At 38.4% G+C, this 25904-nt stretch overlaps 1 protein-coding gene across 2 annotated transcripts in view; it reads left to right on the forward strand.

The window, feature by feature from the left end:
• The window catches only part of LOC144600249 (clathrin interactor 1-like), a 132876-nt gene that overhangs the window by 63908 nt on the left and 43064 nt on the right, over nucleotides 1–25904 (forward strand). For both annotated transcript variants that reach the window (XM_078411807.1, XM_078411808.1), the window contains exons 2-5: nucleotides 5595–5699; nucleotides 8816–8912; nucleotides 11715–11823; nucleotides 13192–13356. In XM_078411807.1, the coding sequence (XP_078267933.1) occupies nucleotides 5595–5699; nucleotides 8816–8912; nucleotides 11715–11823; nucleotides 13192–13356 (476 nt within the window). The remainder of the gene's footprint in view (nucleotides 1–5594; nucleotides 5700–8815; nucleotides 8913–11714; nucleotides 11824–13191; nucleotides 13357–25904) is intronic.

The following is a 25904-nucleotide window of genomic DNA, read 5'->3' on the forward strand; positions in this document are numbered from 1 at the left end:
AGACAGAGAGAGATTCAGGGCAAGAAATGTGAGCCAAGCAAAATATGGGAAAGGAGAAACACAACCACTGGCCATCTTTTTTTAAAAAAAAGTTATTTTTGATTTTGAATCATTAAGCTCCATCTCCAGAGTTTTGTTTTGGTTTTCTCATTGCATAATGCAGTGCTTGATTTTATAGCAAATGATGTAGTGTGAGCTCTGTTCTCAAAAAGAACTCTTAATAAATTTGCTCATCCCAGAAAATAACAACTTTTGCTCTTTCTTTGGGATTACATTTTCATAATGGTACAGCACTTAAATAGATTTTAATGGGTATTTAATTTTCCTGTTGCGCCCCATTAACTTTCTCCAAGAGCTACCATATTAATATCCGGAGTAAGAGGGATTTCACAGATCACAGGAAGACAAAAGTAGAACTCATTACATTTCTAAAGTCAATTTTTTGTTGTTGTAGCGTAATAACAAAACCCATGCTTGTGAGGAGTGTGGAAAACAAGGCAAATTTTATAAGTGAACATCACCATATACAAAATTTCACAACTGTGATAAATGCATATGTTGGTTTCTTACAAATATTAAAGTTCATATAAAAATGATTTGCAATTAAACTCTTTGCATTGAAATGGGTAGAATACATTTGAAAACCATTAGTACCCCATCTTAGCAAGATGCATGTTTTGGAATTTGCACTCTATAACAGGAAAATTAACAGGATGTCAGAAAATTATTTAAAACCAAGTTTAAAAACACCATAAATACTTCAAAATAAAATGTTTGCAAGTGTCTTGCCAACAAATGCTTGAGGGTGCACAAACTTATTAGATTTATGCTTTTTATTATTGGCTGGTTTATCCTTTCTGAAATTTTGGGTTTGGAGTGTTGGCAAGTGTTCCAATAAGTCTCCTGGGAATTGAGCCTTAATCAGAATGCCAAGATGTGGTATCGGCCTTCGAAGTATCTGCTAATGAACAGGGATGGAGATTTGAACCCTATAGCACACCCTCCCCCTCCCCCTCCCAATACTTTACACTTGTGCACTTACACTAGTATTGGACAATGATGTCTTGGGAGAGCCTTGCATTGGGATCTACAACTTCATGGACTAGCACAACTGTCAGTAATTCCAACTACTGAGGGGGTCTAAGGGGACAAAAATATACCTCTATATTAATGTGATGATAAAAATGTACCAAAGTCCAGTTAGCCTTTGAAAAGAAAGGGCACAATAAAATGTAAATGTTCAGAAATTAGGTATTCTGTTGCAAAGTTTGTTACCACACCCTCTTTTACTTTTTACACCAATATTTTCGAAGTGCAATATATTGGTTAGACCCGATAAAATCTTGCAGAAGACTTTCAATCGTAAGAGATAAAAGGATTCTGTGACTAATGCGTTTTCTCAGCTGTCCATTCACATGTAGACACGTGTAGATTGTGTCTAAGGATAGTTTGTAATATTAGGATAAAGTAGATCTGGTTACTAAAATATCATTAGTCAGGGGATAGTTTGTAGTATGTCACGGTGCCAAATTAAAATGTTTGCAATTATTTTTTTTGTTCCTTATTCTAGTTATTGTTAACTTATTGGTATGGATACTATTTCCAATATCAATAGACAAAACTAATATCCAGAGTAAGATTACTTGTTTGCAAATATTTGGAGATTATTATCAAACATCTCGTCATGTTTTACTTTTCACGTCTTTTTCACACAAAGGGTGGTGGATGTATGGAACAAGCTGCCTGAGGAGGTAGTTGAGGCAGGGACTATCCCAACATTTAAGAAGCAGTTAGACAGGTACATGGTTAGAGCAAGTTTGGAGGGATATGGACCAAATGCTGGCGGGTGGGACTAGTGTAGCTGGGACATGTTGGCCGGTGTGGGCAAGTTGGGCCGAAGGGTTACACTGTATTATGGTTACACTATGACTCTGTGATCTTTAATTATTTGATGTGTCCAAACACAATATCCTATTATGTTCATTCAAAGAAGGTATCATGTGGTATAAATAACTTTAAGTTACTTGTATTGCATGTTACATTTGTGTAATAGTATTTTTAATTGTTTTCTCCAGTTTCTGTAGTAGTCATGATTATATGGTAATGGAAATTGAACTGAAATATTTCTCTCAAAACATTGTTACACTTGGGACAGTTCTCTTAGGCCAAAATAAACATATCAATGACTCTTTAACGTCACACTTGGAGCATTGAAATGTTGACCCTGTCTTGGGATTATCTTGCTCATAATCGTTACATCTTGGAAAATCTAATTAATTTTAGAGAGGCTGAGAGAGGCTTATTAAGCATAAATGTGGCATTTGCAGCATGTCTATTAACCAAGTCGCATCTTGTACTCAAATGTGCCACATTTTGAAACATAAATTGGCCTGATCTTCTACTTGGACCGTCATTGAAAAGAAATTGTCCAGTGAAGTTAGGGTCATAACGCAGCAAGTTTTTTTTCCTATTAATAATAAGGATCTATGTTTTCAAAATGTTATCCATAGGAAGATTTCTATTTTTCAAATAAAACTGAAAATGTTGGCAATAATCAGCAGGTTAGGCAGGATCGGCGGAAACAAATTTTGACTGGAGGATAGCTACTGTTGTTCCTGGCAAAGATGTGCTAGGTGACTCAGGCTGGTGAGTTTTGTATCCGTAATAGGGAAATTATAGGAGAAAAGAGAAGAAACAGGAATCATGTATGCTTGGGATACCATGGAATGATTAGGGATTGTCCCTTTGGCTTTGTGCAGGGCAATCCTGTCTAAGTTATTTTTGAGGATGAAACAAAGGGGATTGATGACGGCGATGTGATAGTCTCTGTAGACTTTAATAAAGCACTTGGCAAGGTCTTGCATGGCAGGCTGGTCCAGAAGATTAAGGCGCACGGGTGCTGGCTAATTGCCTCCTAACACCAAGCCAGTTTTAGATCAGAGTTGTGTTAGAGGAATGTTTTTTTCTGATTGGAAGACTGTGATGAATGGTGTACCGCAGGGATTGTTGCTGGGACCATTGTTTGTGATTATATTGCAATTAAAACAGGATATAGTTCAGTTGGAGAGTTGGGAGGTGCATTGACGGATCAAATTTAATCCTGTTAAGTTTGAGGTGATGCATTTTTTTTGAAGTTTAATGGTGTTAGGATACATGCAGTAAATGGAAGGACGCAAAGGAATACTGATGAACAGAGACTTGGGGTCAACTGCACAGTTCCCACAAGTTGCTGGGGATTTGCAGAAGGAATATGGCATGCTTTCCATCCTGGGTTGGGACATACAATGTTACAACTTGACACAAATACTGCCATGTACGGCAGCAGGCAGGACTGTTTGGTGACTTTGTCGGTGCTAAAACATGGCGACACAGTGTGTACTGCCTCTGTGATGTCTGCTAAATGATTTTACTGGATTGTATGCAAAATAAAACATTTCACAGTACCTAGCTACAGGTGACAAAATATGATTGCATCACTTGCAATATGATGTGTCATTCTGGAAGGATGAGATTCCAATGGAGAGAATGCAGAAAAGATTCACCAAGATGTTGCCTGGAATGAAGGGCTTCAGTTATGGGGTGAGATTGGATGGGCAGTTTGTTTTCCTGGAACAAAGGAACTGAGGAAACACCTGATAAAGGCACAAAACATTGGGACACATAGGGTAGATGGTTAAAACCTTCTGCCCCACAATAGAGGCATCAAAGACGAGAGCGTTGTTGTACAGTGCAAGTGCAGTGTTTTGAAGAGGATCTAACGGGCAAGGCATGGAAAGATAAAGTCCTAATGTCGGCAAATGGGATTAGTGTAAATGGGCAAAAAAAAGATTGGCATGTACGTGTTGGGCTGAAGTGCTTGTATCCTCGCTGTTTGATTCACACTCTAAACAGTTATATACTTGATAAGCCAATTTATTTTTAGTAAATACACCCATAAGGGTGGCAAATACATTTTGCCAATCCAGAAATAAAAAACGGCAGCAATTTTTATTTGTATTCCCCTTTTTATTTATTTTGTTTCTAATCAATATTATTGATGGGGTTTGAACTACTGGATTTTCCTGCTCCACTCTGATTCCTTGCTGCACCTTTTAAAATGGTAAGCTGGAAGGGTGGGGGTTGGGTAGGCCTGACAGGCTGGTAACTTGCATTGTGCACTGCCCCCTGGTGCAAGTTAAATGTCAAGACTGAGAAAGGTACCAATCTTCAATAACATATTTATCTAATGAAGGTTGAGTGATGGTTAAATCATTTCCTAGCTTACTGCAGCATTCAAATTTATCAAAAATGCCATATTTATAATTCGGATATTTAAAAGTGAATGGTATATGGAACAGCTTTTTTCCATGAGCAGTAGCTCTACTCAACAAACAAAAGTCTGTAGCCTCCTTTTGCTCTTATTTTATTTCATTCTTCACATGTTTAAATTATAATGTTTTATTCTTAATTGTTTACTGTATATCATGTTACTTGCGAGCAAAGCACCAAGGCAAATTCCTTGTATGTATACATACTTGGCCAATAAAATTTATTCAATTCAATTTAATTGGAGTTAATGTATTCTGTGTATAAGAAAAACTATTTAGGTTTGTGAGAAGCTGTTTGACAGTACAGCCATTTTTTTAAATAGTTTGGTTCCATCGCAGTGACTGCTAAATAACTGCAAGAAGATTGTTAATAGACAGGGCATTTTAAAAGAGTTATGGTTGGAAGCTGTCAATATAAGATGATACACCATATGTGTGTTTTCTGGGAAAAGGTAGCCAGTAACCACTGTCATACTTGCACATTACAATAAAGATAACCAAGCACAAATGTCCTCCGTGATCTAAAAGGGTGTCACGTTTGTAGGTGAAGAAATTGATTGTTCTAATTTAATACTAAATTTGGATGGTTACATTTTGCATGCCTTAGCTCATACAAAAGTCAAAGTAAAAAAAACAGCAACTGTAGCTCAGCCCTTACTATTGGAGAGTACTGTTTTACCAAAAAGCAGGCTGTGCCACCGGTGAATATGATTTAAAAGTTTAAACAAGCTTGGAAATCCTCATTGTCTTTTTGCACAATGGTCCTGAATTAATAAATGTAGGGTATCAGACTGTATCTAAAGTGGCTTTAATTTATTCAATACCAGGGTATACTTTACTGCTTTTATTGACCTAATGACATGCTTTATCTTTTGCTATGTTAACTATTTTCTGTGATGTTATTCTTTCGGTCGCATGAATTAGCACACTGAGTTTTCCATGTGTTCCTAAATTATTCTACCATTATGTGCAGGAAAGAGTGGTGAACTATAATTACCAGAGGGGCATATTTTTGGAATCCATTTTAGCTGAACAGAATTCTCTTTGTAAACGTTGGGCCACATCCAGACCTGATGAATCCTACTGTATTCTGTAGGATTATTCCAAAAGTGGAACAGTAACATTTGATTTAAAACAAGTTAAATGTGCACTGATATGTCCTAAGGGCAGCCTGACACAAAAAATGTTTTCCCCGCCCTATTGAAGCTGTCAGTGAGTCATTATTAAGTTTTCATGTGGTTGTGTGTTTTGATGCTAATGTAATGTGTATGACTTGTTTCATTTCAGCACAAATGTGGTTATGAATTATTCAGAGACTGAGTCTAAGGTTCGAGAAGCAACCAACGATGATCCATGGGGACCTTCAGGGCAGCTAATGGCAGAGATCGGCAAGTAAGTACTAATCTTACTGAGCTCTTGGGGTACTGCCAAATATGCTGCTTAAAAATAAAATAAAAATTGCGATTTCAATGTTTTGGTCCTGAAGTTGCATTTCAAAATATGAAATGTACCATGTTCGCTTCAAAAGCCAAACACAATGGAATAGGAATGGGCTAGGGGAAAGCATATGGCAAGAAGTATATCTTGTGATATTGTTTCACAGACATCTCAATGCAGCTCTTTCTGAATGCTATTTTGTTTGTTATTGCATGTTATATTTAATTTCTAATGCTCTGGAGTGGCATTGGACGTGACAAGTCTGTCACTTCAATGCCACAAATCTCACGTCACTCCCAGTTGTTAACAATACAAATAATGTTCACTTTTAAAGTAAGTAAAATTTTGCAAATGGTTTTGTTGGATGCTAAAGAATGTTCCATAAAATGTTTCTGTACTAAATTGCAGTGCACATTTTGTTACGGAGTTGCCGGGGCAATCTAGTAAGCATTTTGCATAAAGTGACTTCAACGTTTTAATAGGTAAAGCAGAAAACAAATTACTGCTATCAGCACTATAACCTGTGTCACACAGGTTAACTAACTTGCTCTTCTTAAGGCAGAATACCAGCATAATTGTGCACTACTCATTGTCTCAAATTGTTTGTAGCACAACCTACCACAGTGCTACAAGTATTGTGTACCTGCAGTGCTCTTTCTAAATTCACCACAAGTTTGGATGGGGAACAAATCTTAAATTTGTTTTTAAAAAAGCATATTTTTCACTATTAAAAGGCACATAGTAAGAAAATGTTGGCATGCCGATCATTCTACTTAAACAGCAATGATTACCTCTGGTTCCTTTAGTGTAACTGTGATTGTATAACGCTGTCCTTTATTCAACTGATTACATTCTCCACAAGCAGAGTAACATGGGAGAAAGATTAGTGAACTGCAATCAAGGATTTACCTTCGATGACTCAAAATCTAAATTTCAAGAGTAGCTTTCAGGAACTGCAGATGCTAATTTATACCAAAAATAGGCACAAATGCTGGAGTTAACTCGGCGGGTCAGGCATTGTCTCTGGAGAAAATGGATAGGTGACGGGACCCTTCTTCACACTTGTGGTAGTAGAGAGAGTGGAGGGAGAAAACTGGAAACGAAAAAAGAACAGGACAAATCGGAACCCTTCCTCTACTAAAAGTCGGTTAACTAGTTCCACAGTTAACAACTGTGTAACCCTCTTGGGTTGCATTATCTTTAGCCAACACCCAGCCTCTCAGGGAACTTCTTTGCCTGAGGTCATATATTGCTGGCCCCCGATTTGTCCTGTGTTTTTTTTTTCATCGCTTCCAGTTCTCGGCTGATCATTGATCACCTGTTCACATTAGTTCCATGTTATTCCACTTTATCATCCACTCCTTTCACACTTGGGGCAATTTACAGAGGCCAATTAGTCTACAAACCTGCACATCTTTGTGATGTGGGAGGAAACCGAAACAGGGAGAACATGCAAACTCCACACAGACAGCACCCGAAGTCAGGATCGAACCAGTCTCTGGCGCTGTGAGGCAGCAGATCTACTTGCTGTGTCACTGCTTATAGTAGGATTTTCCAACACTTTTTTCCAAATTATTCTGTTTAAACTTTTACTTTAATCTATTTAACCGTATATATACCGTAATTATAAATAGTGTAACTACATTGTGTCCACAGGAAAAGGTGCTGGAGTAACTCAGCAGGTCAGGCAGCATCCCTGAAAAACATTTTTTGTTTCTTGTGCGTTTAGCCCTGGCTTGTTCTGTGAGGTACAGATGATCCCTGTGTAACTGTGGGGATGGTAGTGGCGGGTGTTGCTTTCTGAGAAAACAGGTCATTTGGCATTTGCCTTATTTCAAAATCAGCGCCTGTGTCAATCACAATTTTTTTCAAAATGTTGAATTTTTCCACACATTCTGTGAGAGCAAATTTTATTCTGCATCTAAAATGTTTGGGGAATTGGCCCGAATACAAGTATTGCCTTTTTTGGTTAAAGGGATTTCAATGCTACCATTGAATTTTGAATTCTGGATAATAAATATATCTGAATATATTGTTAAATGAATAAAACAGAGAATGCAGAAAATAACTACAGCTAAAGCAAGGACATTGTGTTATCGAGCTTGAATTTTGAGATACCATATATTGAGGTGGAATTTTTATTTCTATCAGGACTATAAATGCTGTTATTGGATTAGATGTTAAAGGTTAGCATGAGCAGAGTCAAGTTTAGAATGGGGCAAACTATTTAGATTTAAATTATGTTCTGCACCCATGCCCTGGACTACACTCTCCATTCCAAGCCATTTGAACTCTCAGCCTATTATGAATATTGAGGTCTTCGATATTCAAGAAAATCTAAAATACAAGAGTATATATAAAAGGTTTTCTTTTCATGAGATACATTGAGTTCAATGTTTTCTTTTGTTGCTGAGATTTTGAGTTTTGTGAGAAAATTCTCAATCGAAAAGTGTATACGATTACAACTACTTAGTGGCATGAATGTGGAATCATTTTAAGTCCCATCTCTGCACCTGGAATTAAGATGTGTATAGTTTTTTATCGTTTGGTGTTTTCATGAAATGGGGAATTACTTGTTTTTAATATAGTTTTCTGGATACTGGATATTCTTGTTCGAGATAGCATGTGTGCCTATGTCTAAATGTATGCAAAACCAATGAAGGACCCAGTTTGTATTTTCTATTCACCCCAGACCATCTGTTACATATGTAATAACACTAAATATTTGGAATGCTATCCGTCAGATCAGCATTGAAAACTCTTACAAGCCAGCTGCTGTCTGAAGGGGCATTTCTCTCTTTTGTTAATATGCTGACAATAATTTGTGATACTATTTGATTCATAATGCTATTTGTAAGAGGAAATGTGTGCATGCCAAACCCATTCTGCCACCTACAGCCAACCCTTATTTATTACTACTGTGGAAGCTTCCACCCACACCAATTTCCCTTTCAGAGTAAAAATAGCACAAAGTAAACGCCTAAGGTCCCAATCTCACATTCTACATTATTTTGCATTGTTTTCTTTTTACATGTATTTGGATCCACTAAAGCTGCTTTGTCTTATTACAGGTGTACATTTATGTACGAACAGTTTCCTGAAGTTATGAACATGCTTTGGAATCGTATGCTAAAAGACAATAAAAAGAACTGGAGGCGCGTCTATAAGGTGGGGCGGCAACCAAGCATTCCATTTCCATTTCATGGCATTTCCTGTAGATGTTTACAAAGTTTCTAGGTGCAATGCTTTTCAAAAAAAAACTTTTTGGATATTGCAGAAAACGAAGCGGATTCTAAGCTTCAGTGAAGCTTTCAAAGTCAAAGCAAAAATAGATTTAATATTTGTGCTGTCATAACCACCTGCCACTTATTAGTGCAGTATGTCTAATTCGGAATACAGTTTTTATTTGTTTTAATTTAAAAAGGAACTGCACCGCACTTTTTTATAATCATTAAACTTCTGGGTGCTATTTCAAAAATCAACTGAAAGAACACAAATTTCAAAAAGGGATTAAATTTCATATAGTATACAAATTTCTGAATAGAATACTATTATTAAATTGCATTCTTTTGTTATTTCATGCAATTGCAGCTGCAGTATTTCATAAAATGTCACATCATCTTCAATCAAAATTTGTTGTATGACACTTATGAAATGGGTAGACTCATGGCATAGGAGGCAAAGAGAAAGGAAAACATCTTTATAGCTGCCCTTAAATTCTATGGTTTTGGTGGGGGAAGGTGCACCATCCTTTGTATGTGATCATTTTCTTGTTATTGAGGAGATCTTTACAATTTTTATATTAAACCAGTATGAATGTTAATTTATGAAAACATTCTAATGATTTGTAGTGAGTTCAGCATATCAAACTTTTGTCTTACCACTTGTTTTTAAACTTGCCCTTTAGATTTGGACTTTTCAGTTTCCTTTTTGAATATAATGAACATTATTTTGAAATAAGGCATCTGCATTTAAGCTATATGCCTATTTTTAAAAAAAATGTATTGCCTTTAAGTTTTGGGCGAATCAACTGCTCTGGGATTTGTGTCACAAACTGTTACAATTCTTAACATTACAACAGAGACTTAAATATTAATTATCTTCAACATTCTGGGATTTATTTTATATAGAAAGATATTGTTCTTCATTTGCAATATGCTAAAGTGATTTTCTAAATATGCTAAAGTACATCTTTCTTGTAAAAAAGAATTTTAAACCAGACACATGATTCGGCCAGATACATTAAGACAAATCTTGTACGTCTTTCTTCAATGTAGAACATTGTCAATATTTTGAAACTCAGCTGCCTAATTTTTGGTTTCCGTTAAACAAGCTAGGAAAATAATATTTTTGAAGCTTGTATCTAAATATGTAAGAAGTACATTATTACATCAAATAACCTTTTTGTATTCTTCTTCCCTTGTATGTATGTTTTGGATTTTTTTCAATGATCAAATCTTTAAATCTGTGTCATGAAATAATGACCACCCCCAACCCCCTGGTGCCCTTTGTTTAATAACATATAAAAATTCGGAATTAATATTCCTGTAAGTGTAACGGACAGCTGCAGTAATCCCCAATGTGTTTCACAGCCGAGATTTGATGATAAACAGCCACAGATGGTAATTAATCAGGTTCAAATGCTGCACACCCTTATTTGGTCTGTTGAAGAGAATGTAGCACTTGCAATATTTATCTTCTAATGTGTGAAATCTTTCTCTTTTTTCCTGCTGATTGGTTAACATGCTCTTTAATATGCAAACTGGGTTTTTGAAATTGATCTGCAATACTGTTTGAACCAGGGTTAGCACATTTATTGACAACTTTTTATAATAACCAAAATTTTCTAATACAGATTTTGGACAAAGCTTTGAAATAAGTTTCCAATTTATATTCTTTCAATTGACTACATTTTATAAAATATTCCAATTAAGGTTGTACCTATTGCTGAAAGAACAACTTTCAAAGCTAGCATTTGAAACCTACTCATTGTATATACTTGACTGAAGCAGCTTGCAGTGACCATTTTAACAGACTGGCATCTGAGAGTGTTGTGTGTGCTTTCCTTAACCTCCTGTCATGGTGCTGCATTTGACAAGCTGGATTAGTTACAGGTTGTAGCATAAGTGTAAAATATTGTTGAAATTATCATATCATTGTGTAGATTTTTTTTCCTAATACCCACTTGTCTCTTCCTTTTGATGTCAGCTGTAATGAAAATTTAGATTGGGAGGAAGTTCTCTACCTGAAGAGAAACTCCCTAATGACTAGTTGACTGCTGATCTTGTGCTTCATAATTCAAAAAATAATTTGTTGGTTTATATTATGTGGCAGATTTGACACATTGTTTGATGGAGAATTTTGCTTTCTTTTGTTTAGAGGATGTCAAATTGCATTTATTAAGGGGGAAAGTGTAAGGTGTATATTTTCAGCATTGTATTGATTTCAATTGTTAAAGTTTCTAACCAAATATCTTATTGTGTAGAGTGCAATTTCTAAATGTAATCATTAAATATTATGTACTAATAGTTTACTTTTTATAATTAAAGAATCTCGAATAGTGCAGTTATAATTGTACACAACGAGAATTGTACAAGATCATTGTCACACTAGTATGTTTTGAAGTTAATATAAATAACTGCTAAATTATAGTGTTTTCTATGTACATCCAAATGGAAGCCGGTTGAGGTTTTGTATTGTTAATTAGTCTATTGTGAACATATCAATATCTCTAATTTTTACTTTTGTGGAAAGCAAGTTTGTTTATGTTGTGATAATTTGGTAAACTGATATTGCAGCTGTCAGTTTTGATTTGTGCTGGGAATTCCTCCTCCTGACTGCTGACATTCATGGTATTTTATTAAAGCAGAAAGCAATCATTGCAATGTGACAGTCTGTGACTTTGTTCTCACAAACATAAAATGATTTGCTTTTTTTTCCCTCCCCTACTGCCGTCTCCTCCCTTTACAGTCCTTGCTACTTTTGGCTTACCTCATAAGGAATGGGTCAGAACGAGTAGTTACCAGTGCCCGAGAACACATTTACGATTTGCGTTCGATGGAAAACTACCACTTCGTAGGTAAGTAAACCTCTGGCGCTAGGGAGCAAAATGAAAAGCTTTGAGCAAATTATAACAGCAAGCAGAGTTGTCAGTCACTTGAGCCAGTAGATCAGCTTCCTTCACTAATTAGAATGTGACTGGTGGCACTATCTGAAGTGCACAGAATCTGAGATTTGGGGGCCCTAGAGTATTAATTAGTGAAGACAAGAACTCGCAGAAAGGACATGGTAATAACAACACAACTAGCACAACATGTGTGCTCAGGTCTTTCTTTAAAAAAAAACACAACAGCTATGACTCCCCTGTGATGCTCATAAAGAAATTGCCTTAATTACATAGGAAGGAAAGGTTACACACCAACACAGACTAATCTGTTTGAAGAAGGAAGAAAATCTGCAAATAATATTTACAATGCAATGGCAATAAGGCCATGTTTTTATTGTTTTGACATTAAAGTTAAAACTAGGAGACTGAAATAAAACTGATATACTTTGTCAGATCTAAATGTACAACCAAATAATAATCCAGGTGCCATTTTTATGTGGTTAATTTCTGTTGGATCGTCAAGGCTCTGCAATTGCATGTCTAATAGCTATATTTGGGAAGAATGCCTTATCAAACAGTGTCATTTATTGTTTACTGTAATTTGCAATGCAGCCTCGTATAGCCAATATCAGAAAGGCATAAGCTGCAAATTTTTAATTGGTGTACTGCCGTGACACTTTAAGTCTGAAATTGAAAAATGCCCACACTTTTTTTAAAAAACAAAACTTGCTTTAATGCCCTGCAGATGTAAACTGAATATTTTGAGGCAGACAATCAAAGAATTACAAATTGACCTAAATTAAGGAAGTGAATTTGTCAGTGTTCATTCTTTCTTATCACTGTTTAATAGTTGTGATTTAAATGGTCCTTTGAAGACATTGGGAAAATAGGATTGCATATTTGCCTTGCTTGAATATTGCAAAGTGTGGACTTTCTCAAAAAAAGTATGAGACGTAAGAGAGCTGATGGCTTACGTGGACTTCTTATATGACCAGTAAGCAAAAGCGGATGGGAGAAAACTAAGAATAGAATAACAAAAAATTGACTTGATGGTTTGAAGTGTTAGCAAGATGAAACATTCTCAGCCAGCTTCGTGTCAACTTCACAGTCTTATTTTCCAGTATTGATCTCCTAAGCTTGCCTATCACCATGTTCCTATTACCAGAACACCTTTTTGATAATTAATACATTTATGATAAGTGCACAATAACAGGTTTTCTATTTTGTGCACAGTTCACTGGAAAGCTTTGATCTTGCCCATTTAATTCCTCCCAAGTACAATTCATGTCATATTATTGATTTGTGGCTTCTGTTTATCTACTATTTACCTGCTAATTTCAGATGAAAATGGCAAGGACCAAGGAGTAAATGTGCGACAAAAGGTGAAAGAAATGGTCGATTTTGTACAGGATGATGACCGTCTGCGAGAAGAGCGGAAAAAAGCCAAGAGAAACAAAGACAAATACATTGGGGTTTCTTCTGACAGTTCGGGAGGCTTTAGATACAGTGAGTATTGAGATTTTCTGTGAAATAAAAAATATGAATAATGTTATGCTTCTGACTTTGAAGCTTATATTTTGAAGAATCCATTAAAATTCAGATAAGGGGCAAAAATGAAGCTGAGCTAGTTTACATTTGGAAACTGTTTTCAAACCTAGCCTTGCAATAAATACAATGACGTCCAAAAATCTCTGAACATTTATACCTGAATAATTTAATGGATGACATCAAATAGAGCACACAACAATAAAATTGTGAAAAATGTGTACAAAACCTTATTTTGTTGTGTAATCTGCCCAAGAAAAGTTCCTTGTCCAATATGGTAAATTGGCAATGCTTTTGTGCCCATTCTATGACCTTTTGAAATCCTAAGTGTTTGTTCTTCAAATCGTAGTGTAATTGGTGATGGAAAGGCCAAAACTCGGGACTGTTCCAATAGACAATAGACAATAGACAATAGGTGCAGGAGTAGGCCATTCAGCCCTTCGAGCCAGCACCGCCATTCAATGCGATCATGGCTGATCACTATCAATCAGTACCCCGTTCCTGCTTTCTCCCCATACCCCCTCACTCCGCTATCCTTAAGAGCTCTATCCAGCTCTCTCTTGAAAGCATCCAACGAACTGGCCTCCACTGCCTTCTGAGGCAGAGAATTCCACACTTCTAGCAGGGAGTCACATAACTCTAGGGCGGAATGGTGTTATTTAACGGTCCTTATTGAAAGTACACAGCTGGAAATGGTGTGAAGACAGGTTAACACTCGGTTGTGCTGTGTCTATAATGTTCATTAGATGTACTTTTTTTGCAACTGTTTGAAGCAGAAGCATTGGAGATTTGTTGGTAAGCGGTGGTCATGTAGAGAAAGAAACTGGATTAAAAATGCAGGAAGAGGATGAGCCATTTAACTCTCTGCTCTGATCTCCCATTCAGTGAGATTGTAACTGCTCTGTCGCCTAATTCCATGTATCATTACCCACAATCCCATATCACCGCTAGTTAAAAAAACAGACTACAATTTTAAAATAAATAACTCATTCAGCATTATTTGCCTTTTGCACAATAGTTCTAAATTTCTGCCACTCCCTGCATTAAACGTTTCATAACGTATAATTCCTTAAAAATCCTGGTTCTATTGTTTTTAGATTATGCTATCTAGCCCATGACTGACTCAACAAGAGTCATATTAAGTTCTTTTGAATTGTCTGAAAGCTTTCATCAAACTATCCCAATCTTTCCAAATTCTGGGCAATACAATCCAATATATGTACAGCTTATATTTTAACCTTTACAAGATAACGATCCTGTAAATCTCTGCCCCTCTCCATGCTGTCCCCAGAAATATTCTCAGTGCACCCACTGTGGTCTAAACAAGGCTTGGTTTCACTCTTGTAGCTACCTCTATCCCACTGTATTTTCTTTCTTTACAAAGGAAAATATTCTAGTTGTCAATTTAATTATTTTGTATTGATGACATTTGTAATCTGTACGCATCTAAAACTCTTGAGCAGATCAGAATGTTTAATAAATGGCAAAAACAATTAGCAGTGGATGACATTGCATTTGTTTATGTTGAAATCTATATGCCATATTTTGGCCCATTAATTTATTATATCCATGCAAACGGAGTAAACAAGATTTAAATTGAAAAACATCAACCCAGACACATAAATGTGAATTTCTATCCCATAATCTATGTTATAAATACAGTGCTTGTTGGAGACCATTAGGTCATTCCTAAATGCTTATTTCCTATCCAGAACATTTACTTCCCTACATGTGCTTCAGCTTGAATTACTTGTTTCTTTCGTAGGACTTTAGTAGACGTTCCTTGAAGTCCTTTTAAATGTTCTTGTTTGCTGCTTGAGTCTCTTCAAAGAATTTACTCTGTTTATTTGGAATAACCTATCTTTTACAAATTCATGTGCAAAACCATCATGATCGACTAAAATTGTCAAGTATTTTTTACTCTATTTTATAGTCTCCAAATAATTTTCTGTCAAAAGACGGGCTAACTGATGTGCAAGTTCCCAGGCTAAAATTGAAGTTATTGGATACACAACTTTTGGGATGACATGGCAAAATCTGATCTTTGTTTAACACTGAAGCACAATTACATTATTGATATGAGTTGTATAACTGGATGTACCAGAAGTCATTGGTGTGGATCTCACAAACAAAAGATACATTTCTTGGGACTCAAATGGAGAGCAAATCTGCACCGACCCCTGGAGTGTGAGCAATAATTCTGCCAATGGAAAATAAATATTGTATGTGCACAGGTTTCTAAATTCCAGTTGTTTATGACATTGGATGGGTCATACAGAAGCCATTCAATATCTGTAAAATGAGTGGGTTAGAAATCCACTGCTCCACAAGTCTGTTGCAGATTCTCCGGCAATTTCTGCGTTTTTCCTCATTTACCTTTGAACAGCAAAGGACACAAATGGTGCTGGTTTGAAAGAAAATGCTTATTATTGGAAAGATGGCATTTATTGAATAAGATACATTATTTGGAATGTCAACTTAATTATCAGAGTATCTACAGGATTATTCTTTTCTCATCCCTGTCAATGGATTGTTAGGAACTACCGTCTGTCCCCACCATGATGTTTTGAAGCCAATCAATGATATTTCAGACTATGACACCAAGTGTGCTTCATGGATTCATAACTTTGGAACAAGAATGCCTATCCGTTACCTAATGAATGCTACTTTCCTCGCTTCATAAGCGTGACTTGGATTGCACTCTTCATTGATCTTTGTTGGAGAATATGCTGGAGAGTTTTCCTGAGATAATACTCAGCTGTCTCACAAAGAATTACTGTAGTTTAAAGTATTTGGGTTACAAGAGTTGGGTGTACATTTCGCTATAAACTATCAAGATCCTGTTCTTAATTGGTGATTGTAATCATTAGTTATTGACCTATACGGAACTTGCCAGATGGTTGTTCCCTCATCCTCCTTGTAGTTAACAATCCTTTGTGTGCTGCATTTCTATCCTTATCATATCTTGCTTATGCCATGAATAGTCCTACATTATAACCCGTCTACGTAGCTTGGTTCTAATTAACTCTTTCTTGCATTCTAAGCTCTTCTACTCTAATTACCGAGTTAGTCTTTTCTAACGGGACCATTAAGACACCTTTTGCCAAGCTGGCCTAATTCCCCATCGTCCTTTTCCACTAAGGCAGTTAGGTTAACCATATAACAAATGTTCCCTATTTTTCTTATGATTCCTTCATTTTCCACCTACTAGCACTTTCCTATGCCCATGAGAGCCATTTCAAGTAATGCTGTCTAATGTCCCTTCCAGGAGCTGCCAAACCACCCCACCACCACCACCTTGCTGAAAACTCCTCGCTCAGCCCCGATATTTCTTTTCATCTTTCGCTCTGATTTTTCACCACCTTTCATCTTTATTTTCAAATTCATTCATTCTTTTAATTCCTCATTACCTGCCCTTCCATTATAGGCACTCCCCTACTTACATAATAGGTGAGTTACATAAACCCGGACTTGACTGAGTGTGTAGCTGAATGAGATACATTGAGGAGTGTCCATTAGAATGAAATAGTTGGCTATCACACTCAAGACACAGAATTCACGTATGATTATAGACAATAGACAATAGGTGCAGGAGGAGGCCATTTGGCCCTTCGAGCCATCAACGCCATTCAATGTGATCATGGCTGATCATTCTCAATCAGTACCCCGTTCCTGCCTTCTCCCCATACCCCCTGACTCTGCTATCCTTAAGAGCTCTATCTAGCTCTCTCTTGAATGCATTCAGAGAATTGGCCCCCACTGCCTTCTGAGGCAGAGAATTCCACAGATTCACAACTCTCTGACTGAAAAAGTTTTTCCTCATCTCAGTTCTAAATGGCCTACCCCTTATTCTTAAACTGTGGCCCCTTGTTCTGGACTTCCCCAACATTGGGAACATGTTTCCTGCCTCTAACGTGTCCGACCCCTTAATAATCTTATACGTTTCGATAAGATCTCCTCTCGTCCTTCTAAATTCCATAAAATGAAGAGAATCCGAAACTTAAGTTGCTGCAAGTATCTTTGCTCTTTTGTTATTTAATTGGTGGGAAGGCATTGTCATGTACCGAGTTACAATTATTCATTGAAACCTAATTTGAGTGCGCTCTTTTATCACCTGCTTTTTGAGTGTTACAGGAATATGGTACTTAATAGGTTGGTTAAATTAGATTTTTAGAGTAAGTTATTAATATTTTGGAAGAAAATCTTGGGGTCATAAATGCACAATTAATAAAAACCCAGACGCTGAGGTGCTAAAAATCCAATTAGCTAGTATAATTTTACAATTATGCAAAAGTATTTTGTTGGAAAAATAACTGCAGATGCTGGTTTAAATCGAAGGTAGACACAAAATGCTGGAGTAACTCAGCGGGCCAGGCAGCATCTCTGGAGAGAAGGAATGGGTCTTCAGTCTGAAGAAGGGTCTCGACCTGAAACGTCACCCATTCCTTCCCTCCAGAGATGCTGCCTGACTCGCTGAGTTACTCCAGCATTTTGTGTCTACCAAAGTATTTTTTTGGCTTAGTTAAACTATTATCAACAAGCTTTCTTATCAAACATGCCACTTCGTAGAACTTATTCCTTGAAGAGCCCAAAATGCCATTACTTATAAAATGCGATGTATACAGAGGAGACGTGTAGTACATAGAAAACTGACTTCATTCATTAATTTCTCAAGTATTGAGTAATTTTCTAGAGCAAGTTAAATGGAACATGGAGACTATTCAGCAGTTTGAGGCTGTTTCTGTACACAAAGAATTAATCATATGTCATTTTTGCCAATATTATCATCTTGCCTTCCAGTTGACTATTTGTAAATTTGGACTTTGGACTACAAATGGACATCAATTTGGTATCACATGTAAAAGTATGGATGACAAAAAAAATGTTGCCCACTTTAATGGCTTACGAAGCAGCTTGCACTTTATTACAGAAGAAGACACATTGTGCTGGAGTAGCTCAGTGTCAGGCAGCATCTCAGAAGAACTTGGATAGGCAACCTTTCCGGTCAGGATCCTTCAAGCTAATTGTACATGAGGGGAAAGACGAAGGACAGAGCAAAGCCTTGCAGTGAGGAGGGTTATTTGATACAGACAGATGGTTGGACAGAGGCCAGAGATGAAAAGATAGAAGATGTGAGACAATGATTGAAGAGTTGTGAATTACGAAGCTAGAGGAAGAAGTGATGGGAAGGGGAGCAAAAAGTTGCATTTGGGCAGAGTACAGGGGAGAGGGGGAGGGTTATGCCGTTACCTAAAATTGAAAAATTCAAAATTCATGTTGTTGGGTTGTAAGATGCCTCCAGTTTGCATGTGGCCTCACTTTGGCAATGGAGGAGCTCAAGACAGAGGTCAGTATGGGAATGGGAAGAGGAGCTAAAATGGTTAGCAACCTAGAGGTCTTGCAGGCCAAGACGGACGGAGGACAAGTGCTCGGCAAAACAGTCGCCGAGCCTAAGGTTGATCTCGCGGATGTACAGGAGGCCACATTGGGGACACCAGATGTAGCAGATGAGGTTAGACGAGGTGTGTGTGAGCCCCCCTTGCACCTGGAAGGACTGCTCATGTCCCTAGATGGAGATGAGGGAGGAGGCAGAAGGGCAGCTGTTGCATCTCCTGTGGTTGCAGAGGATAATACCTATGGTTGGGTGATTTGGGTGGGAAGGGATGAATCAACCAAGACGTTGTGGAGGGAGTGGTCTCTGCAGAAGGTGGAAAGTGGTGGGAGTGGGAAGATGTGACTGGTGGTTACTCAACACTTGCACTTTATTACATTCAGAGTAGATGCTTGTATTGTTAGCAGCATTGAGGGTACAAAACCTGCGGTCCCATTTCCCCTTCCTGTGTTATGCTGCATGGGTTGGTCAGGAAATAGTCCTCAAAGCTTATGCAATGCTCTTTATATGTCTTAAAGTCTAGCAGCAAGGAAGCACATCCCTTCGGCTGACCTAGTTTACATGAATCGTAAAGCACCAATACCATAGTAAATCAATTCTTTTTTTGTATTCTATATAAGGTGGAAGAGTTATGTCATGTATTTGAGCATTACATAATATCCAAGAAGTTTTAAATTGGAGGTTTTCTGTCAGGTTATTTGGATGATTCATGGGATCTGATGGGAAAGAACCAAAGAGGAGCAATCTGAATCTTTCTCATTGGGATATATGAACCTTTTAGTAATAAATAGAAGAACTGGAGTTAGCAGCATTATAATTTCAGGTGATTTGTCCACATATTCCCACAGACTTTAAGAAGTTATTTTGTTTTTGTTCCTACACCTCACAATAAGAATCTGACAACCAGCTGCTGACAGTGAGCTAAAGTTGAATGACGTCCAAAGTTATCAATATTTATTTGGAGCTTATTTCTCCTAATGGACTTTTCTCTGGCACAGTAGCCCACAAATGTGGGATGTTTTCTTTGTTAAAGGCACTATAAAAGTTAAAGGTTGTTCAGCTATCAGTTATGTGGGTGCTGCACCGGAACTCGAGGGGTGTGAATAACTGTCAAATGGATGTTCCTACAAATTTATAAAGCAGCAGCTGATTTTGGTGTTCTGATTCAGGATTAACCGGCCAGTGAGTCAGCAATATAAAAATAGAGACTATTTGTTCACATTTAGGTGTTGGTATTTTCCAACCGCAGTTCTGTGTACAAACAAAGGATTAGAATCCTGCTCAAAATAAGAGCCTCAAAAATAACCAAAAATAAACATATTTTCTGCATTGTTTTTAAAAAGGTTTAGTTGTACACGTTCTTTAGGAATTTCAATGGTGCAGATTACCACGTAGGTTTCTTTCTTTTTAATAGAAACATTAGATCTTGAATTACATCTATGTATTCCAGTAATTCATAGAATTGTAGAAACATAGAGCATAGCAACAGACTCTTCCTGCCATCCTCATCCATGCCCATCTACGCTAATCCAATTTGCCTGTATTAGGCCCTCTACTCCTTTTCTATCCCGGTACATGTCCAAATGCCTTTTTTCAATGTTGTAGGTTCCGGAAACATATTGCATATGAAAAATAAAGAAGGGACGCTGATCTTGTTGGGATCATACCGTAGGCCCACAAATAGTCGTCGGGAATTAGAGGAACAAATATGCCGGGAGATTCCAGCTTGATTAGGCTGTCATAGTGGGGGATTTTAACTTCCCCAATAAAGACTGGGACTGTCCTAGTGCCAGAGATTGGATGGGGTTCAATTTGTCATGTGTGTTCAGGAACGTTTCCTTGGGCAATGTATAGAGAGAGGATCCTACAAGGGAGAGGATAAAGCTTGACTTACTCTTAGGGAATTTGGCAAGCCAAGTGACTGAAGTGTCTTTGGGTGAGCTTTTTGGACCAGCGATCACAGTTCTATTAGTTTTAAAACTATGGCTGGTCCACAAGTTAAAGTTCAAAGTGAGTCAAGGCCAACATTGATGGTATTAGAAAGGATCTCGCAAAAGTTGGTTATTTGTGGGCAAATTGACGTCTGGAAAAGTGAGATGCTATTTAAAAGTGTGATGATGAAAGTTCAGGGTCTACACATTCTTGTTAGAGTGAGGGCAAGTCAGGCAGAAGTAAGAACCCTAGATGACAAGAGAAATAGTGGCTCTGGTCAAGATAAAGGAGGCATGAGTCAGGTGTGGGCAGCTGGGATTAAGTGTATCCCTGGTGGAGTAAAGGGGGTTCAGAAGTATACATTAAAGGAGATCAAGAGGGCAAAAAAGGGTCAGGAGATGGTTCTGGCATTTAAGATTAAGGAGAATTCAAAAAACTTTTATAAATATATTAAATGGAAAAAGGGCAAGTAGAGAGAGAAGAGGGTTCCTCAAAAAAACAGACATCATCTCGAAGTGGAACTACAGCAGATGGGCAAAGTCCTCTGAATATTTCTGGTCTGTTTTTTTACCATGGTGAAGAAGCCTTTTGGCATATTGGCCTTCATCCGTAAGAGAATTGAGGACAGCTATTGGGATGCTATGTAACAGTTGTACAAGATGTTGGTGAGGCTGCTGTTGGAATATTGTGTTCCGTTTTGTTTGCTCTGCTATTAGAAAGATGTAATTAAGCTGAAAAGAACGCAGAGAATATTTACAAGGATGTTGTCAGGACTCCTCAGTATTAGAAGCTATTAGAAGTTTGGCAGGCTAGGACTTTATTGCTTGAAGTACAGGAGGCTGAGAATGATCTTACAGAGGTGTTTAAAATAATGAGGGGTATTGATAGGATAAATGCACTGAGTTATTTTCCCATGTTAGGAAAATTTAAAAAAAACTAGAGTCCTTCAGTTTAGGTGAGATGGGAAAGATTTAATGGGAACCTGAGGGGCAACGTGTTCCACACAAAGTGGTGTGCATCAAAGCTGCTGATAAGTGATTTGAAGCAGGTACAATAACTGCATTTAACAGACATTTGGATGGGTACATGAATAGGAAAGGCCAAGGATGTGGACCAAACGTGGGCAAATGGGACTAGTTCAAAAGGGGCATCTTAGTCAGCATGGTTGACGTGGGCCAAACCGCCTGTTTCCACACTACGACACTGACTCTTCAGGTGCCAAATTCAGTACAAGATGAATTACTTGCATTCTTTTCAATCTTGTATGCATATTCAATGTTCACAATATGGTCTCCTTTACATCAGGGAATCTGTACTTTATGAACGCCTCCTGTCTGTCTTGAACGTGGTCTCGGGCCTCTTTTTGCTTTTCATTTTAATGCTTTTCCTGCTCTGACTCTTGTGCATCCTAAGACCTACCTTGCTACTGCCATCCATTGGTGCAACTTGAATGGTTGGCACCTGCATTGTGGAAACCCTCTCCCTTTTCAGCAATGGCTGCCCTTAATTGCTCCTGCCCTTGATAAGATTGTGCCTTTGCTTCTTCGTTTGTTTCTCTTCTCTTCTGTTCTCTATATCTTAAACTAGCTTATTTCAAACCTTCCAATATTGTGATGAAAGGTAATTGAATTGAACTATTAACTATGTCTCCACAGATAACTGCTTGACCCGAGCATTTCTCACTTTTTGATTATTTTTGCCCGAGGTTCAGACCATGATAAAGCAGCCAATACACTCTCTTGAATGAAGAAAAGTGACATTATTGTGATACTAAATTAGAAACAGATGGAACTATGTTCTTGCAGGACATATTCTATTTAGGAAAGGAGAAAGTAATAGAAAAGACAAAATTAAAATGTCAGAGTTTAGGTTTGATATTTTAAAACTACAGCCTTTTTCTGGATAACAGATGTTTAACCAATGTAAAAATTAATTTGCCATTGACAAAGTGGTGTTGGCTAGGTACCTTGCATTGAAAAATTGTGGCTTTGTTTCGTGTCACAATACAGCTGATAGAATTATTGGCATTTATTCTCCTTTTGTACAGTGTATTATCTTAAAACTTACTCTTGTACACTTGCTCTCGTCTACATTACATGCACCAGGCAACAAGAGATAATTGATTAGATTTGTGCTGCAAATTTAGTCTGTCTCTCCGAGTTCCCCACAATGTCACTTACTTAAATATTCATAAGATTCACTTACTTTCTTCCCCTGTTATATAGCTCCATAATCAAGCTGGCAGGAAGGCTGAATTTGGATGAGAGCTGCTTGTACGATGATAGGATCACGCAGTACGCAATCGGTTTAAAAGATCTGACTCAATCTGTTTAACAAATTTATTTAATAAAGGAAAAGCAAAAAACTGCAGCTACTGGAAAATTAAAAAAAGAACAACATATGCTCGACCTGCTCAGCAGGTTAAGGAGCCTCAACGGAGAGAGTAATGGGACCTGTCCAACTGCGACATTTAGCAGGTAGACTTTTTACCATTATGCCTACCCACATTTCCAAAGCCTAACGGAAAGGATGAGATCCCCTCACCACAGCATGGCCACATGCACTACACTCAAGAGCATATTGTTGACTCCAACTTCTTTGCCAATGTTTGGTTTACTAACATCTCAACTACTCGTCCTTTCCACTTTAATTACCTAAATGTCCAAGCATCCTACTGCCATTACTGTCAATATTATCAACCGCTGCCATGTTACTCTTTGTGGCTTTGCCTAAACTCTCATTGGTTTAGCCAGAACAGCTATGACCTTACCAGCAAAATAAAATAAGGTCCTCCCAAAACATTAGAGCGAAGAGGATGATGATAACCTGGTTAGGTTAACCACCTAGCAGAGCTGGTTCTTACCCGTAACAACTTCTCCTTTGACTCCTCCCACTTCCTCCAAACCAGAGGCGTAGCTATGGGCACTCGCATGGGCCCTAGCTATGCCTGCCTCTTTGTCGGGTACGTCGAACAATCCCTGTTCCAGACGTGCACCAGCCCCATCCCCAAACTTTACCTCCGCTACATTGACGACTGCATTGGTGCTACCTCTTGTACCCGTGCAGAACTCACTGACTTCATACATTTCACCACCAATTTCCATCCTGCTCTTAAATATACTTGGACTGTCTCCGACATCTCCCTACCATTTCTGGACTTCACCATCTCAATCACAGGAGACAGACTAGTGACTGACATCTACTACAAACCCACTGACTCCCACAGCTATCTGGACTACACCTCTTCCCACCCTGACTCCTGCAAAAAGTCTATCCCCTACTCCCAATTCCTCCGTCTACGCCGCATCTGCCCCCAGGATGAGGTGTTCCACACTAGGGCATCAGAGATGTCCTCATTCTTCAGGAAACGGGGCTTCCCCTCCACCATTATAGATGAGGCTCTCACTAGGGCATCCTCTATATCCTGCAGCTCCGCTCTTGCTCCCCCTCTCCCCATTCGTAACAAGGACAGAATCCCCCTTGTCCTCACCTTCCATCCCATCAGCCAGCGCATCCAACAAATCATCCTCCGACATTTCCGTCACCTCCAACGGGACCCCACCACTGGCCACATCTTCCCATCTCCTCCCCTTTCTGCATTCCGCATCTACATCTCCCTGGTCCACTCGTCCCTTCCTACCCAAACCACCCCCTCCCTGGGCACTTTCCCCTGCAACCGCAGGAGATGCAACACCTGTCCCTTTACCTCCCCCCTCAATTCCATCCAAGGACCTAAACAGTCTTTCCAGGTGAGACAGAGGTTCACCTGCACCTCCTCCAACCTCATCTATTGTATCAGCTGCTCTAGATGTCAATTTCTCTATATCGGCGAGACCAAACACAGGCTCGGCGATCGTTTTGCTCAACACCTTCGCTCAATCTGCCTTAACCAACCTGATCTCCTGGTGGCTGAGCACTTCAACTCCCCCTCCCACTCCCAGTCTGACCTTTCTGTCATGGGCCTGCTCCAGTGCCATAGTGAGGCCCACCGGAAATTGTAGGAACAGCACCTCATATTTCGCTTGGGCAGCTTGCAGCCCAACGGTATGAACATTGACTTCTCCAACTTTAGATAGTTCCTCTGTCTCTCTTCCCCCCCCTTCCCCTTCCCAGTTCTCCCAATCTTCCTGTCTCCACCTATATCCTTTCTTTGTCCCGCCCCCCTGACATCAGTCTGAAGAAGGGTCTCGATGCGAAACGTCACCCATTCCCTCTCTCCTAGATGCTGCCTGACCTGCTGAGTTACTCCAGCATTTTGTGATATCTTCGATTTGTACCAGCATCTGCAGTTATTTTCCTACACTACTTGGTTAGGTTAAAATATCGATTTCAATGATTACAATTCAAAACAATTTATTCAAAATCAATAAAACAGTATTGAAACAGACTCTGGTATCAATTTGGGTACTTCTATCCTCACAGGTACAAACAATTTTGGCACCAGCTTTTACAACTGATGGAGAATTTAACTGTAGAAGCGAAGAACTGCAGATGCTGGTTTACAAAAAGAAATGATACCGTTCATGCATAGCTTGACTACTGTGAGATATTCTGTGTGGTAGAAATGAACCGTGAACACATTTTATGTTTCTTTGACAATCCTTTTTTCACAATGGATACACTGGAAAGGTACCACCAGTGCTGTTTCTGTCGAATTACTAAAATTCACTGGAAAGATAAGTGAACTAAAATCAGCATCCTGACCCACGACACTGTCCTCGTGCTAAGGTCTTAATTGCACTTGTAGGCTCTCTTGATAAAGCCACACCAGAAGCACATCCAACATCAGATCTTAAAACATACACTCTATTTTGAGCTCTGCCAGGGGAAAAGATTACCACAGAACGGAACAAATGATTCAAGGCTATCTTCATAGCATCCTGGAGGGGGAGGGGGTGGGAAAGTAATGCAGCATCCCTGTAAATATACGGGAATCCCATGTTCATGACTATGCAATATTGGGAAGGAGCATCCAGGATAGCTCAGAAGGAGCCTTGAGTCAGTATGTCAAGATCGCACAAGAGCTCTTTGTGAGTTGCAGTAAGAGCGTACCACTGCCCAAGCTGTGGGAAAGTGAGTGGTTCAGAATACATAGAATGGAGTTGGGATTCACATCTCTTCAATCGCAAAGGACTCAGAAGAACATTTTTTTAAATAAACATGGTAATATTTTAATTTAAAAGGC

The sequence above is a fragment of the Rhinoraja longicauda genome, chromosome 14 (assembly GCF_053455715.1).
Source record: "Rhinoraja longicauda isolate Sanriku21f chromosome 14, sRhiLon1.1, whole genome shotgun sequence".
Taxonomy (NCBI): domain Eukaryota; kingdom Metazoa; phylum Chordata; class Chondrichthyes; order Rajiformes; family Arhynchobatidae; genus Rhinoraja; species Rhinoraja longicauda.